This window comes from Drosophila nasuta, chromosome 3 (assembly GCF_023558535.2).
Source record: "Drosophila nasuta strain 15112-1781.00 chromosome 3, ASM2355853v1, whole genome shotgun sequence".
Lineage (NCBI taxonomy): Eukaryota > Metazoa > Arthropoda > Insecta > Diptera > Drosophilidae > Drosophila > Drosophila nasuta.
In genome coordinates, this window is record NC_083457.1 from 2565710 (window position 1) to 2582105 (window position 16396).

The window sequence follows — 16396 nt, forward strand, 5'->3', positions numbered from 1 at the left end:
TCGTAGTTGCGCTGATTTTCAACCTGATTGCTCTGGCATTTTTGATGAGCCTGCGTTTATATTTCACATTGCATAAGTAGCTTTTCCCTCTTCTGCATGCATACATATGTGTTATACACTCATGGTTTTATGGTTGCCTACGAGAGTAGCTTATGAATCTAGGCAGTTGCAGCCGCAGTTGCTCAGCCTCTGGAAGTTGTGACCTGTTTCTTGCGCGCCAAAATAATTGCAATTGAAGAAAAAGCTATTCGAAATAATAAAACGTAACAAATGCATATGCAAGCGTAATAACAATTTATTGCTTAAGCAAACACATTGTCCGTTTTTTTCTCTCCTTTCAGGTATTTGTTTAAACAATATTATGGAAAAGAACGCAAATATTAAAGCAATAAATTTTGTTGTGGATCGCTGTTAAATAGAGCTTATCATATTTGCCCTAATTATATTCTTATTTAATAAAAAAAAAAAATATCTCATATGCCAAATTATTTATAATATTTTTAGATTTTCATTTTTACTATAAAGAAAAATGTATTATGCACTACTAAAATAGCTTTCTGTACTTAAACGGATATATTCTTTAGATTCAACTATTTTATAAACAACATTTTATTCGATTGAAAAAAATGTTTCCGGTTTATATTTAACTAATAAATTCTTCACAACCAATGCAACGTCAGTGACGCCTCTCTCAAAAACGAAAAGAAGCAATTAAGAAAGCTACAGTCGAGTGTGCAAAATATTGCGGTATTATTTTCAAAATACAGTAAAATCCGGTTATAACGATGCCGCTTATAGCGTCCGTCCGGTTTTTGTGTCGAAAACTCGATGACTTGGTGGGTATATATACAAATAAAATTGATTAAAAAATTAATTAGTTGTATTTTAAAACCCTATTTTTCACCAACGACGGTCCCTTGAAAGTCGCTATAACTGGACTCTACTGTATCCCGAAAATACCACAAAAATACTTAAAATATAGAGACTATTACCACATTCAAAATATACCAAAGACGACACAATGTACCAGATTGTCGGCCAAAGCAACTAAGTGCCCTAGTAAGTAGGCGATTTTGCCCATACAAATTATTTATTTAATAACTTCAATTTTTATCTGATAGCAACCAAATTTTCAGGAATCATATATACTATAGTTATTATTGTATATACCAAAATTCGGAACTCTAGCTTTAAAATTACGCTGTTATTCGATTTTTTTGATTTGCGGGGGCGGAAGTGGGCGTGGCAAAAATTTGAAACAAACTTGATCTGCGTGCAAACATAACAAATGCTGTCGAAAAAAAAAAAATTATAGCTCTATCTCTTATAGTCTCTGAGATCCAGTGTTTCATACGGACAAACGGACAGACACACAGACGGACAGACGGACAGACGGACATGGCTATATCGTCTCGGCTGTTGACGCTGATCAAGAATATATATACTTTATAGGGTCGGAGATGCCTCGTTCTACCCGTTACATACATTTCCTGCCGGCACAAAGTTATAATACCCTTCTACCCTATGGGTAGCGGGTATAAAAATCACTTCCGTTTTTCGTGACGTAACACCATCATCATTACTTGCTTAAAAAACAGATTCGATTGATCTACTAAAAATTTACAATACAATATTTATAAGCAACATTCGTTGTCATTTTTATTTTTCAATATTTTGACGTAATGAAACTCTATTTTCTCTATAATGAACTCTATTCTCTCTCAATATTCTCTCTATTTACTTACATTTGCATTTAGCATTTATTTTCGCGTTAAAAGGCAAACAAAACAAAAATTTTTTACTTTGTTTTTGATTTCAACTATTAAAAATATTTCATAGCAATTGTAACTTGTACAACTAAAGAAGTTCATATAATTTGATCACATGTTGAAATGTGCTTTATTTATAAAACAAAATAAAGTTATTTAGTTTTACCTAGCCATGACAATTTTGAACCACCACAAATTGAGATATTTTGTAATGATGAAGAAAATCTGCTTGCCACATGCCACAACGCGAGTGTCTTCATAAAAATTCCTCGAATGAAGCTGATTCCCCATCGCCAGCCCCAGTTTCAGCTTCAGCCGCGGAGCTTATCAATTGCAACCACGCCCATCTGCCAGATGGCAGCTGGTTGAGAGCAGCTCGAGGGCGGCAGCAGCATGCCAGGGCTTATCCCTTTTGGCAGCTTGTGCAATTATGAGCATATTTGACGCATGCCCAAGTTTCGACTACCTTTTACAGCAGCAGTTTGCCAGCCATACTCAATCTGAGCCAATCAATGAAGTTACGCATACGCCGCGTAATCCGCGTTACCAACGCTCTGAAAACGCTGACTTGCAGCTCGAAGAGTGCCAAGGCAACAAGTACAACGTGTATTCGACAAAACCAAAGAAACGAGACCCAAACCCAGATCCAAAACGAGACCCAGACCGAGACCCAGTCAGATCCAACTACAGCACCTTGCTATTCATTATGCTGACGTCGACGTCGTCGTCGTCATCGTCATCGTCATCGCGTCCTTCTTGTTGCGACGCTGTCTGTAACGGAGCGCGGCACAAAGGCGTCGCCGTGTCTCGACTGCGTGTGCGGCACGCCCTGCGCCTCTTAGCGACACTTGGGCTTTGCCCGCCTTTTATCCTTTAGAGTTTGACAGCAGCCCCAGCAGAGGAAGAGCTGCTTTATATGCACATGGCGTATTCATCAAAGTGGTTTTTATATTACGTGATATTTTCGGTGCCTCTTTCGCTGTCGCTTTATTTTTTATTTTTCTTTATTTTCTCCCATTTTTTTTATTTTTTTTTTTTTTTTTTGTTTGCTGTGCCAAACAACAAAATTTTTGTTGACAATATTTTCTTCTCTTTTTTATATAAGTCGGAAAGTTTTCACACTTATGGGCGTGCATTTTGTTTTTGTTCTTTAACGAAATCATAAATATTCAAAACACATTTAAAATTCCTTCTTTTTCTCGCAGCAGCAAAAGCATAATTAGGTTTTAATCAACAAACGAAAAAAAAGTATTCTGTCAACATTTTTATGAGCGAACATTTTGATGGGGCTGCCAATCAGAAATTTAATGTTAAGCTCCAGCTAGTGTGATCAATGCTGACAAATGAGTAAGAACATTTGACATAGACAAGCTCGAATGCAAACGGGGAGCTTAGAAAAAGTAATTTGTTTGGTTAAATTAATGAGAGTAAGTCTAAATTCTAAGAATAGAATTATTAAATATATCATTAAATTGATAGAGCATCCCTTTTTGGACAGAAATAGATATTGTTTAATTATAATTTAGACTTGTAATAGCGATAAATAAATTGGAAATTACTATTTACAATCTTCATAGTTTAAAATCATATATCTGAACTTTTATTGCAAAATTGTAAGCGATAAATAAATAGAAAATTAATCTTACAATTTCTTTATTTCTTTCTTTTACTGAACTCAAAAGCCATTCGATCTTTTCATTATTAAATGGTGAATAGTTACTCAACAATTTATAGTGCTTATTACTGAAGTGATTTAGTAATTTAATAAATAAATAGACTATTGTAATATACTTTTATATTATATACATACTTTTTTTTAATACTTTTGAATAATATACTATTTTTAGTCCTTTAAAAACTTAATTTTTAGTGTTTATTAAATTGAGCAATTTAAGAAACTAACTTTGCTGTTCTTGGCAACTCAATTTGCAGGGTATCAATACACGTTGTCTGTAAAGCAATCCGCCATACTACGCCGTAGACACTTTTCATCGGCTTGGCTGCGGCTGAGTGGCTTATCACCTGTTCCATGTGTCAGCAAGGCTGCCAGCTTCATGGCAACGGGTCCACAATGTATCAACCTTAAAATTGACTTTCATTTCGTTGCAGCTTTGAGGTCGCATCCATGCACCTGCGCTTGTCAAATGTAAGTGTATATGTGTGTGTGCATGTAGAAAGCTTGCAGGACCAAGAACCAAAAAACCAGGATGAACATTGGATGCGCGCAACGCGTGCGGTTTTTTGATTGAAATTGGAGATTGCGCCTGAGCTGTATTTGCAGTTGGCGGCGGAAATTTGACTACGTCGTGATATGCGACCAGACAATTTAATACCCTCCCCTCTCCCCCTCTCCCTCTTTACATTTCGCTTCTCCCGCCTTCAGTTTGTCATCCGTTTGCTTCGCCGAAAAATGCCCCATGGCAAGGCTCAAATGTGGTGACATCTCTCTCTCTCTCTCTCTCTCAGTTGCCAGTCGCCGAGATGCGAGTTTGCCGGGTGCTGAGTGCCTGTGTGTCGCTCTGGGGGCCAAGTGTAAAGTGGCAAGTGTCAGGACAACAAGAAATTAGTTTCAAAATGGTATTCTCCAAAGTAATAACATTCAGTCGCAGGAATGAGCTTATTCAAGCAGCATGACAAGAGATAATCCAGTCAAGTATATGAGATGTTCTACAGAAAAATAACTTGATGAAATTAGTATCATAATCGAAATTCATAGAACATATTAAGTTTGAGAAGTATCCTAAAGTATCTGTACTTCATCTATTTATAAGGTAGCTACGCTGTATTTTCATTAATCTCTGGCAAGCATCTAGAGCAACAACTCCACGCAAAATTTGTATACTCATGAGCTGTTCTCACTCTTGACAAAGCGAACACTTTGCAAATTAATAATGCACGCAAGTAAATTAATTTAAAATCATATTTATAGCATTTTAGTTAATTAAATGCGCAAAAATGTGCCCATTTCCCTCCTTTCTACTCTAACTCTCCTCTTCGTCTAGGTGAAAGTGTCAACTGCACGAGTGTGTTGACTGCTTTCTCGTTGTTGCGTTGTCTGTCGCAGTATTTCCAACACTCTCTCACACACACACACACTCTTAGGCACTTACAGTCACATAGATACACACCTCCTTTTCGCCTTACCCGCCACATTCCGTCTGCCGCCTGCCGCCTGCTTGCCGCGACATTTATGAACTTTATGAAGTCTGTTCCATAAATCATCTTACACACACGGCAGGGCTAACATTCTGCTTAGGCGAATTTAATGAAAAAAAATAAGCAGATTAAGAAAACGAGCTACAAATACACTCTCTTTAATATATATGCTTAATATGTGAAATATTAAAACAATAGAGAAATCAATAGAATTAATTTAAATTGATTAAAATATATTAAACTGTCCCTCAAAAATATACGAATATTAAAAATACTTAAAGATACTTAAACAAATTTGTCCCTTTTTCTTAAATCTAATATATATATTTAGTACACATAAAGAGGAATCTATAATCTATAATTGCCTATATGTAGAAATAATTAATATTTTTTAAAATCGAATATATTTAGTATTTATAAAAAGGATTCTATAATATATATGGCTTAGATGCCAGACTTCCAAATTTTAGTATATTTATAAATTCGAATATATGTATTTAATATTTATAAAAGAATTACTAAATTTAGGATATTCATAACAGAACTTTCGTGTTAATTTATGATTTCATTTTAGACTTAGCCTTGTTAATAACACTTTCTTAATGTTTTTTTTTAGTATTTCATGTTATAAACCTAATTTTCTTTCAAATGCTATAAACAGAGCTCTAATGAATTTAATAATTATGAATAAGCAGATTTTCGATACGGGAAATCATCCCAATTTATATGAAAATTGTTTGTTGGCCATATTTATAGAGTATTTGACAGAGCATATAGTTATGTAATTCGCAATTCTGAGAGTTTCTCGCTTAAGTTGTCTGCACGAAAGCGAAAGATGAAATCATGCGGTCGTTGCAGAGACGCTTTGCTCTTTAGGTGCTATGCCAAGGTGAATGGGTGGCAGCGAAAGCGCGGGGAGTTGGGGGCTTCAAATGTGGAGCTCTGAATGGTCGGACAGGTGGATGGGGGGCCGCGACTGTTCGCTATTTGCTGCCTTTGGCTCCGGTACTGTGGACTGTGCTGTGTGTGTGGTTGCAACATGTGTGCCACATACACATTGCCGTGCCACATGGCGCATCGTACCGCATCTCTGTAGCAACTTCGACTGTTTGTTTGCCTCCTTATTTTTTTGCTTTTTATTTATTTTTCTTCTTTCCTGGTGTTTTTGTTTTCTCTGTGACTTGAAGTTGGTTTATTATTTTGTGCTTATTTCTAATTTTTTGCGCATTATCTTGGGTTTATTTTTATGTTTTTTGATTTTCACCGTGATTTATGCAATCTATGTGTATATTTTGGTGCTGCAAAGTTAATGTGGCGCATTATGGAGCCACATAGTTTCAGTTACGCTCAGATTATGCTAAGTAATCCCTCCCGGGGACCCTCTCTCCACACACATGCCCATCAAAGTCAATAAAGTGCAGAAGAACCCGGCGCATATAAAACAATTTGCCTACAATGGGCCGAGACCATTTTGGACAGCAATTTAAAATTGTTTATAAAACAGCAGCCAATCTCTCTGTCCGTTACACACACATACACACACATATGTATGTGTGGTACACACACACATGAGCATAAAAGTTGCATAGAGTTCGGGCCGCGACCAAGATGCGGCTGCCACGGCCACAATAGCTCCCAGAGGTCGGCATTAAATTCTGTTGCTGGCCTATATAAGAATGAATGGAATGGTGCGGGGTGATGGGGAGAGGAGGAGGGGGCAGCCTAACTACACCATGGGGACAGCAATTGATGATAGTCTAAGGCTAAAGATATGTATGTAGCCAAAGCGAATGCTGCAGGATATAAAAGGACTTAGTCGCATGTTAACGCAACGCCTACGCAAATCCACAACGACAACAATAACAACAACAACAACAACGCAAGCATCTCCCCTCTCCTCCCCCTCACCACACTTTTTACCACTCAACGCAATGCAACTGCCACCAACCCAGGTCCGCCTGAGGGGGTTTGGGCTGCCTGGTAATGCGACTTATGCCTCCCCAAAGTCATCGTCCCAGCATCCTGACTGCCGTCTAGCTTTCATTATGAAGTCATAAACGCACATGCAGCCGGGCAGGCCAAAAAATTGGGGAGACCGCGGGTCGCTTTTCCTCATCGTGGCTGGGCTTGGGGTTTACTTGTTTTTTAGCACATGTAAAAATGCTTGTTATCAAAATAAAAAGCTCAAACATACAACCGAGCAGCGAATACTGAATACTCTAATAGAGAACAATGCAGTTAGAGAGAGCAAAACAAAAAAGAATATTTATAGAATTTATTATGTAGTATGTTTTTATTTTATGAGAAATTCCAAACAGTAACTAACTAGTCTTAGATTATGTTTTATATGATTATATTTATATTATATATTATTATATTAAGTTTATTTCATTGAGTGTAATATTCGCCAAGTAGTAAAATTTTAAATACTTATGTTTATTTTACAGATACAAAACAGAACATTAATAAAAAGGTTCATATTGATTTATGCCGATATTATAAACATACAAAAATATAAATGCCAATTTCACTTTAAGTTATTTATTTATTTTAAGTTGGCTATAAGCAGTGGATATAAAGCAAAAAAAGGAATAATAGTTAGTTAGTCAAATTAAAGTAATAAAATTGTTACAGATGCAATGTTATGATGTTATACTTCAAATATTATTATATAACAAATAAACTAAATATAAGGAATTTAAAATTAAGGGAAAAAGAAACAATAGTTACTATATCTGCATTCAAATTAAAGTTAAAGGCTTTTTAAAAGCTTATGATATTATACATCAAATAATATTATATAGAAAATAAACTAAAATATGAATGTAAGAAATTAAAAATGATATTGATAATTTAGCTAATACCCATTTTTCAGGTAAACCTTCTAAACCTCTTAAATCCCTAATGTAATTATTATGATCGAGTTAAATTTCAGTATTTCCCTCAATTATGTTCAGAAATTAAACTTTGGGTTGCGAGTTAGTTCCTGTAAGACATACTCCATATTCTACCATAAGTACCTTATAACATAAGTAAGGGCAACACAAAAAAATAATAGGGCGCAAAAAAAAAAATTAAACAAGAAGATGTGGACAATTTTCGGGCAGTGCCTCAAGCTTAAACTGTTATTACTAGGCGGCTGCGGGGCTGCTGTTTATGAGTTGTAAAGCCTCAGTCAGACAATGGCCTCAACACAGCCTCCTGCAACAGCAAAATAGCAGCAGCAATAGCAACAGCATCAGCAACAACGACCAGGACCAGGAGCAGGACACATGCAAGCTAAGCCCTAGGACATATTACATAGCCAGTGTGAAGGCATTGCCCGGTCTAGTTTGTTATTTTAAAGGACCTTAAGGGCAGTCACATGAGTCAAGGGGGAGACTATAGAAATTCACGTAGTTGTCAATGGACTATGGTAGCTTCTTATGCTTGGCTGCATTTTGTATTTATGTTATTTTTCGTCGCCCATAATATGTGTCAGGCTTTAACGAGACCAGGAGCCGAGAGCGTAGGCAAAGACTTGTAAAAGCTTTTGCTAGGTAAGCATTGTAAATTGCGCAAATTTCTTGGGCAAACTCTTAGGAAGATCAACAATTGTTGGAGCCTCTACGTCATTCCCAAGCATTGTTCTCTAGATGAAGAAATAAATATTGTTGAACATTCTTATGGCACACAGGTTTAAAATAAATTACATTAAGAACAAGCAAAGTTTAAGGTATAATTTTCAAAAATGTATTTGCAGGCATGTTGGGAAGTTATTACTAAGTTTTTATACCCGCTACTCATAGTGTTAAAGGGTATTATACCTGTGTATATTTTAGTATATTATTACTATATTCTGTATAATTTTGGAACATTTCTATAATTTCTTCAGTATATTAATTAATGATATGTTTGTATATTTAGAATTTCTTCAGTATATTATTTTGGTATGCTTTTTATACTTTTTCTTTAATCGTTTATTTCGGAAATACAAATTAATTAATGACATTGCAAATTATTTAATTTTTATTACTTTTTATATTACAAAATATTTATGTGTGAGTTAAATTTCATAATTATAGCATTGTGTTCTCTTACAACATTAAACCTGACTTTAATGCCCCTTCTTTGCGGATTGCTCTTCTTAATGTGCATATCTAGTTTCATTGACTTGCCACTGTATCTTTTCAAGTATCAGTAGCCCCCTTTTTTGAAGTGTCTGTAAGATGAGAGCCAATTGTTACGGCACTCCTCCCCTTCAGTTGTACCCATCACTGCCCTCGATTTTAATGCCTTGAGGGTGTTAAACTAATTGAATGGCTCGCTCTTCACTTTTGCAGCATATTTGGAGAAACTTGTAATCTCAAATTTCGCGAGACTTACCTAACACAAAAAAAGAAATGTAGAGTAGAAGGGCACGCGTCAATTAAATTGAAGTGCATGAAAAATGTATTTTAAAAGCTTGGCCAATATTGTTTTACTCTCCAGTACATTTGATTTGGCGGAAAGAAAAAAAAAACGCGTTAACGAACGGACTCAACGTTGGTTCAAGCTCAGCACGTGCCATAAGCTTAAGAGCTTGTTAAGCATTCGATTTTACGGCATTACTTTAAGTTCGACTACCATCCACAACCCAGCCAACTAGCCAAGTTCGATCGAAGAATATTGGAAATCGGAGTACGAAATATGGAATACCCTGTAACTAATTTGAATAGATGTAAATCTCAATTTCGACAACAAAAAAATTAGGCTATTGTTGAAAAGAGAATTAAGTAAGAAAAACATTTATTTTTGCATATATTTTACTTCTACTTTTACCTCTTTTATTTCGATTGCATTTTGTGCCATAGTAATAAAATGAAAATATCATAAAGCATTGATAAGTCGACACTGCTTATTTTAACAATGTGCGGCGAGCAAAACGAGAAAAATTTGGACAGTTTACAACACATTTTTGGCATACTTCACACAATCTACTGATGAAGTCAGCTGGAAAACTCGCATTGCTTTGATGTTTCGACAGCAATTGCAATGTTTACGCCCACTACACACCCACTCGCCCGCCCACCTCTCACCCAGTTAGCACTCACACCTATTCACACACACATGCGAGTACATTTAAGCTCACTCAAACTAAAAGAGGGGAAGGAGAGAGAGAGAGAGGAGGAAAACATAAGCACAAAGCATGCCATTTGTTAAATGTCCTTTGGCGCATTTCAAAGCGCAACTTCAAAGTCCGAAAATGACCCTTGTGTGTGGCCAAAGCTGCGGCCAGGTAGCATCGCCATCTTTATACTCGTACATACAAAATACTTATTCGCTTAGTATGTACATTCATAAAAGAGCCACTAAATAGTAATTTACTAAATTAGTTTGTTTTTCCAACTACACCACAAAAGAGGGAGAAAGCAGCTGCCAACTGGCAGCGTGAACAGGAGAGAATAGAACCGAACTTTTTGCCTCTTGTGGCAGGACTCCATTAAAATTTTCCTAATTACTCTAAAAGGATTTCAATTAGCGAGTGAAATCATGTTCAACTCAATGAAAATATACTATACGATATATTAATAATAATAATAACTATCACAATTATCATAAAAACAAAGCCAATTAACATAATGTCATGAAAATGCAATTAACATTATACAAAATTATGTAATATGCAGAATTTAATGAAGCGCGTGCACAGAAAAAATTAGATAGCAGTTACAACAAAACGTTATTAATTAATATACACAAAACGCAAAATTGTTGCAAAAATAATAAAAACATCAACAACAACAACAACAACAAAACAGGTAATCAAGATATTCAATGACAAAATGTAAAACACAAATGATTTTGTTGCATTTCTGCGGGGCATTTGCAGTAAACAATTTCATTTAATCATAGTTATAGATGATGGGAAAATGCACCAGGAATTATGTAATATTAGGCAAATCGCTGAAGTAATTAAAATTGAAAGATAGTGAAGCTTAAATTTAGAGTTTGGGTCGTTACGAATTGCAGTTGAAATAGAAAATTAGTTTCTGGTTTCAAATTTTGTATGTGATGAAAAACTCTAAAAGAGTTTCTTTTTTTTTAATAAAATTATTATTAAGTGAAATAGTTGATTAATGTATTATTGTTATTTGAGTACTGAATAGACAAATCACACCAAATTTGTTATTAATGAATGATGAATAATGAACATTTGAGAGCAATCAATGATTTATTTTCAATAGAATTGTAAAGAATAAAATTAGTTTTGTTTTCTATAATAAACTTTACCACTAGATAACGCAGAGCAAAAAAAATTTGTTGATGACGTGGAAATGAGAGAGAATCTCTGAAAATAAATATGAAATAATTTGATTACATTATTAATTACACCATACACAAAGTAAGTCCATAACAGTGGCAAATGGCATTGACATTGACTACTCTCACTTGCTCGCCAAGCGGAACCGATTGCTGATGATAATCATTGGAGAACAAATAGCAGATTGACAAATGCAGTTACAAAACTGGGCATTCACTATAAAAGTGCAGTTTCAGTCTAAAGTTTTACTTAGTGCACTCAAAACTAGCGCAAAATGAAGACAACATTCGCATTGGCATTATTGCTCAGTTGTCTAACTGGATTCCTTATAGTTAGTATTTAATTTTCAAAGTTTATTTTTGGATTGTAATTTATTTCGTATAATGTAGGCCAGTTCCGCTGAGAAGGCTGCTGAAATTCTCAATGATTGCATGACTGAGAACGGTGTCAGCACACAGGACTTGATGGATCTAAAATCGGGAAAATTGAAGCCTGAAGATGCCAAGGACAACATGAAGTGTGCCACCCAATGCATCTTTGTGAAGTTTGGATTTATGAATGACAAAGGCACTCTGCTGAATGACCAGATATTGGCGAATTTCCCCGATGCCAATCTTAAAGCTCAGGTACAAAATGCCCTCACTGCTTGTGGCAGCATCGTTGGCAGCAATCCCTGCGACACAGCCTTTAAGATGATGGTCTGCTTTGAGAAACACGCCAATGATATGTTGAATATATGAACTGCACTTGCATAGATTAACAGATTGTCAAGCCAATGCACTTAAATCAGCAAAATAAATCGAATTCATACAGCAAAACAAGTTAACTTCTAAAATTAAAACAAATTTAATGAACAGGGTGTTGAACATTAGTAGAAAAAAATTATTTTTGGAGTAGTTAATTGCAAACATTTTTAAGATAACTCACTATAAGAACTGATTTTTAAATTTTTTGAACTAAAATTATTAATTATTTAGCAAATTCGATATAAGTACATACTAGACAGTTAAGTTAAAGTATTTTATTTTCGAACTTTGTATTTATCGCTAAAATTATTGTAACGTTCCTTAATCGGGTTTCTTGACGACACTACGAGACTTTCATTATAGCACAATTTGAGATATGAGACAGAAAAGTATTTTGTATTAATAAACTCAAATATATAATTTAGTTCTAATTGAATACCTGCTTAGAAATGACGTTACTGTTGACGAAAAAGCAATACAATCCTATTCAACGTTTTGTAAAAAAATACGAAAATTACTTCATAACGCTCTGGATTTATGTCATTATATGCATGGTCATTCTTAAATTAAAATTGTTTATTTATGTAGAATTCTTATTTGTTCTCTAACAAAAGCTTTATCAAAAAAATAACTAACATCAGTTTAAATTTCGTGGTCTGGAAGCAACTAACTAGGAACAAATTTTAACAGAAAACTTCTAAGAACATTCGAAGCAGATGGCGACAGTTGCTAAATTAGATTTCCTCAATTATCTAATATTTTCGCTTAAGTCTTGTAACTTTCACAAACTCCAAAATTTAGTGCAGTTTTTTCATTTAAGCTACTTATTGGCATTCTGCTAACGTCCAACGGATGGCGCCACTGTGTAAAAAAATACGCTTAGTACTTTTGAACATTCTGTTGGTTTGGTTGTCAGTAGAGTACTTTGAGAACATTGCGGAGCATCTGTAAAATGTGAACAATTTAATTATTTCCGAACGCTTGCTGAAGTCAAACAGAATGCTCATAAAATCATAGCCACAGGCAACAATCTCAATCGAATTGGCCAGGACCGGGACACTTCGATGCTGTTGCTATTTGCTGTTATTCTTGTTGTTATCAGAGGGCATACAAAGTTTTGTTGATAAACAGACAAACGATGCTTTCACAGCTTGTGGGCAGTCTGTTTGCCATTTTTCGGGCCATCTTCTATTATTATAACGAAGAATTTTTAATTTGTGCATTGTAAAAATATTTATTGAAACCGAAAAACGCCGAAAGGCACTGAAAACTTGGTACGACCCAAGCGAGAAACACGAGAACGAAGCTGGCAACCAAATAAGGCGAAAGAAAAACAAACTAAAATTTAAAATCAGTAAAATACCCTTGGCAACTCGAACTTTAATTTTGAGACGAAGATGCCAAAGAATAAAAGTATAAGTAGCCTACAGTAGAATGGGATGCAAATCAATGCGGTAATTTTTTTAAAATGACTAAATGAACATATACTGAACAGTACTAAAAGGTTATATTTCGTATATCGATATACTATAACATTTAAAATCATAAAGACTCAAGAATAATAATAACAAATAATAAAAGTAAAAGAATTAAGTCTTATTTTTAAAATAGACTAAATTACTGAACAAAATACTGAAATCTACCGAAGGCTGTATTTGATATATCGATTTACTAATTCATTTAAAATGTACCATGTTATAAATACTCTAGATATAAAAAAACTAGCTCTATGTTCAAAATTACGTTTGCTATTCGATTTTCTTCGACTTCTTATGTAAATACGAGTAAGTTGTTAGTGTCAAAGCAAATAACAATGAAGTTGCCAAAACTAAAATTTAAATACAATTAGATATCAAATACATAATATACCAATATATTCGTTTAATTTAATTTGATTTGTTAAATTGCGATGCATAAGATAAAGCATTACTTGTGATTATTACCAAGTATGAGGTTAGCCTGTGGATCCTTGAAGAGTGCGCAATGTCAGAGTAATCAACCTGATCCAACCCTTTTCCTTTGCAGTCAGTAATAGCCACTGAAACCTAGGCAAACAAATTGAATGAAATCAACTCGTTAAAAAGTAAATAACTCTGATGAATGGCTGAAGTACACAAAGCGCTAACTGTAAAGTTCAGGTAACCCCGCAGGTGGAAGCGGCTTCTACTCTGCGCCTGCTGTTGCTGCTGCTGCTGTTGCTCCTTCTGGTAGTCAATTGAAAATGAAATACAAATAAAAATGCAAACAACGGCGTCCCCCAAACGCATTGCCTACATACAAATGCTGGCTAAGCAGAGAGTCAGACATCCCAGACATCCTGGCAGGCCGGCAAGCTGGCAGGCTGGAAGGCTGGCAGGATATGCCGCTGACGTCGTCTGGACTCGTTTGCAAGACCGGTCGAGGAAATTAGTAGAGTAGGATTGCAGGACAACTGCTTACAATGTGGCATTGCATACACAAAAGAAATTGAAAATGTTGAAAATGTATAAAAGGAAATGGGCTGTAAGCAGCCGCAAGGAAACTGGCTCCAAACTGCAGTCAGCTGAGTATCCTAGCCAGCGTCTGTTTTTTCCTCCCGCTTTTCACATTCATCGATGAACTTTCAATAATAAAACTTTAGCTTTTTTTAGCAACCTTTTTTGAGAGAGATATATGTATATATTCCCATAGACTCGTCGAAAGCCCCATTCGTGCAGTCAGTTTTTCAACTTTCAAGGATATGACATTGAATTGCATCATGGCAACTAACTGAAGTGTCCTGCAGTTAGGCTGCAAAAAATTGGAAAAACAAAAACTTGCCACCCTCCGGAAGCGACATTTGAGCTGGACCAAGTTTTTTATTTTCTTTACTTTTTTTAACTTGTTGAAAAACATTTTTTATTGCAAAAATGTCGAGAGAGCACATGCCTGATTAGTAGTAGGCGAAGCTTGCCATTGAAATCTATAGACAAAAATTCTTTATAATGCACAAAATAGGCAAATCCACAATTGAGTTAAAGTGGCATCAATCCCGAAATGTTTCCTGCAATTCGGACTTACATTTTTGCTTAAATTTAAACTTAATATTAATTTTTCCATTAATTAGATTCTTCCATTACGTTTTGTTTACCTAACTAAACAATAATTTTATTAATACCGAATATTTTTTTATATACTAATTTTTAAGACTTCTGTGTGTGTCTTTTATTTATTTCTTATTAGTGTTTCTTTATTGCACAGTGCTTCAAAGTTAAAGAAAACTATCGAATAAATGCATAGAGTATCAATATATTTTATTTACTCTAATGTATATTATTAACATACATACTACAAAACTTTATTAGTCAACATTTTATAAAAAATTTCACAAAAAAATGTAAAAATATGCTGAGTATGCATTTTCCTAAATTATCTAAATGTATGTTAGTTCTGCTCGCATTTAATAACAAACAAATACTTTTTATATAATTTAATTTAAAGACTTTTGTGTCTTTTATTCAGTCCTTAACGCACGCTGACAAAGCCTTCATATTTCACCAATTCAAACGAACAATAGGAAAGTTGCTTAAACTATCGATATATCTTATTTACTAATACGCATACTACTTCCATACTACATGACTTTATGAATAAATAATTTCAAATCTTAACTAAAAACGTATATATATGCTGATTAATATTTTTATTAATATCAATTATTATATGTATTTCTTAAATTTAAAGACTATTGTTAAGAGTGTCTTTAATTCATTCCTTATCGGAGAGCTGACATCGACTTCTTGTTGCACAGTACTGCCGAGTTGGCCTAATCAAACAAACTATCAAATAAGTTCTTCAACTATCGTTACAACTTACATATTTACAATCCCCAAACATTTAAAGATATACTATTTACATAATACAACATGCTGATTTACTTTATATTCACCTACCTAAAATATATTTTCGTTAGTAACAAATAATTTGTTTATATTTTAAGATGAACGCCCAAAAAGATTTTATCGATTAAAGACTAGATGCATTAATATTTCGAAATATGCACCAAAAAGGCAGAAATTTGCTGAGTAATGAATAAGCAGTTATGTATTTGCATGCACACCTCGTAAAGTTAATTACATTCCAGGAACATGCGGTAAACAAATCCCATCATCGAGATTCCATACGCACCTTGGCAACAAACTTTTCGCCGCTATTGTTGACAATTGGCAGCAACGCAGCTAGAAACTGAGAGAACATAACTGGGAACTGGGAACTGGGAAGCTGGGAACTAACAGCTATAAGCTTGGGGCTCCTGTTGCAGTCAGTCATCTTCAGCTGGAGCAGGGTTTATTAAAAGCTAAATAGTGAGGTTGTTGCCATTTCTGTTGCTGCTGCTGCTGCCGGTGATGCTGATGCCAATGGCAAATACAGGAAATATGCATAAATGAAGCCAACAACGAACAGGCAGGCAGATAGAGAGAGAG

At 34.8% G+C, this 16396-nt stretch overlaps 1 protein-coding gene across 1 annotated transcript; it reads left to right on the top strand.

The window, feature by feature from the left end:
* Positions 1–11455: 11455 nt before the first annotated feature.
* LOC132790631 (general odorant-binding protein 56h) lies at positions 11456–12037 on the top strand. The gene is made up of 2 exons (XM_060799235.1): positions 11456–11539; positions 11598–12037. Exons 1-2 carry the CDS (start codon positions 11483–11485, stop codon positions 11946–11948), a joined length of 408 nt encoding a protein of 135 aa, XP_060655218.1. The 5' UTR covers positions 11456–11482; the 3' UTR covers positions 11949–12037.
* The last annotated feature ends 4359 nt before the right edge of the window (positions 12038–16396 follow it).

Coding starts and splice junctions, on each gene's coding strand:
- LOC132790631 (XM_060799235.1), top strand. CDS start 11,483: ATGAAGACAACATTCGCATTGGCATTATTGCTCAGTTGTCTAACTGGA. Junction 11,540..11,597: donor GTCTAACTGGATTCCTTATA/GTTAGTATTTAA, acceptor CGTATAATGTAG/GCCAGTTCCGCTGAGAAGGC.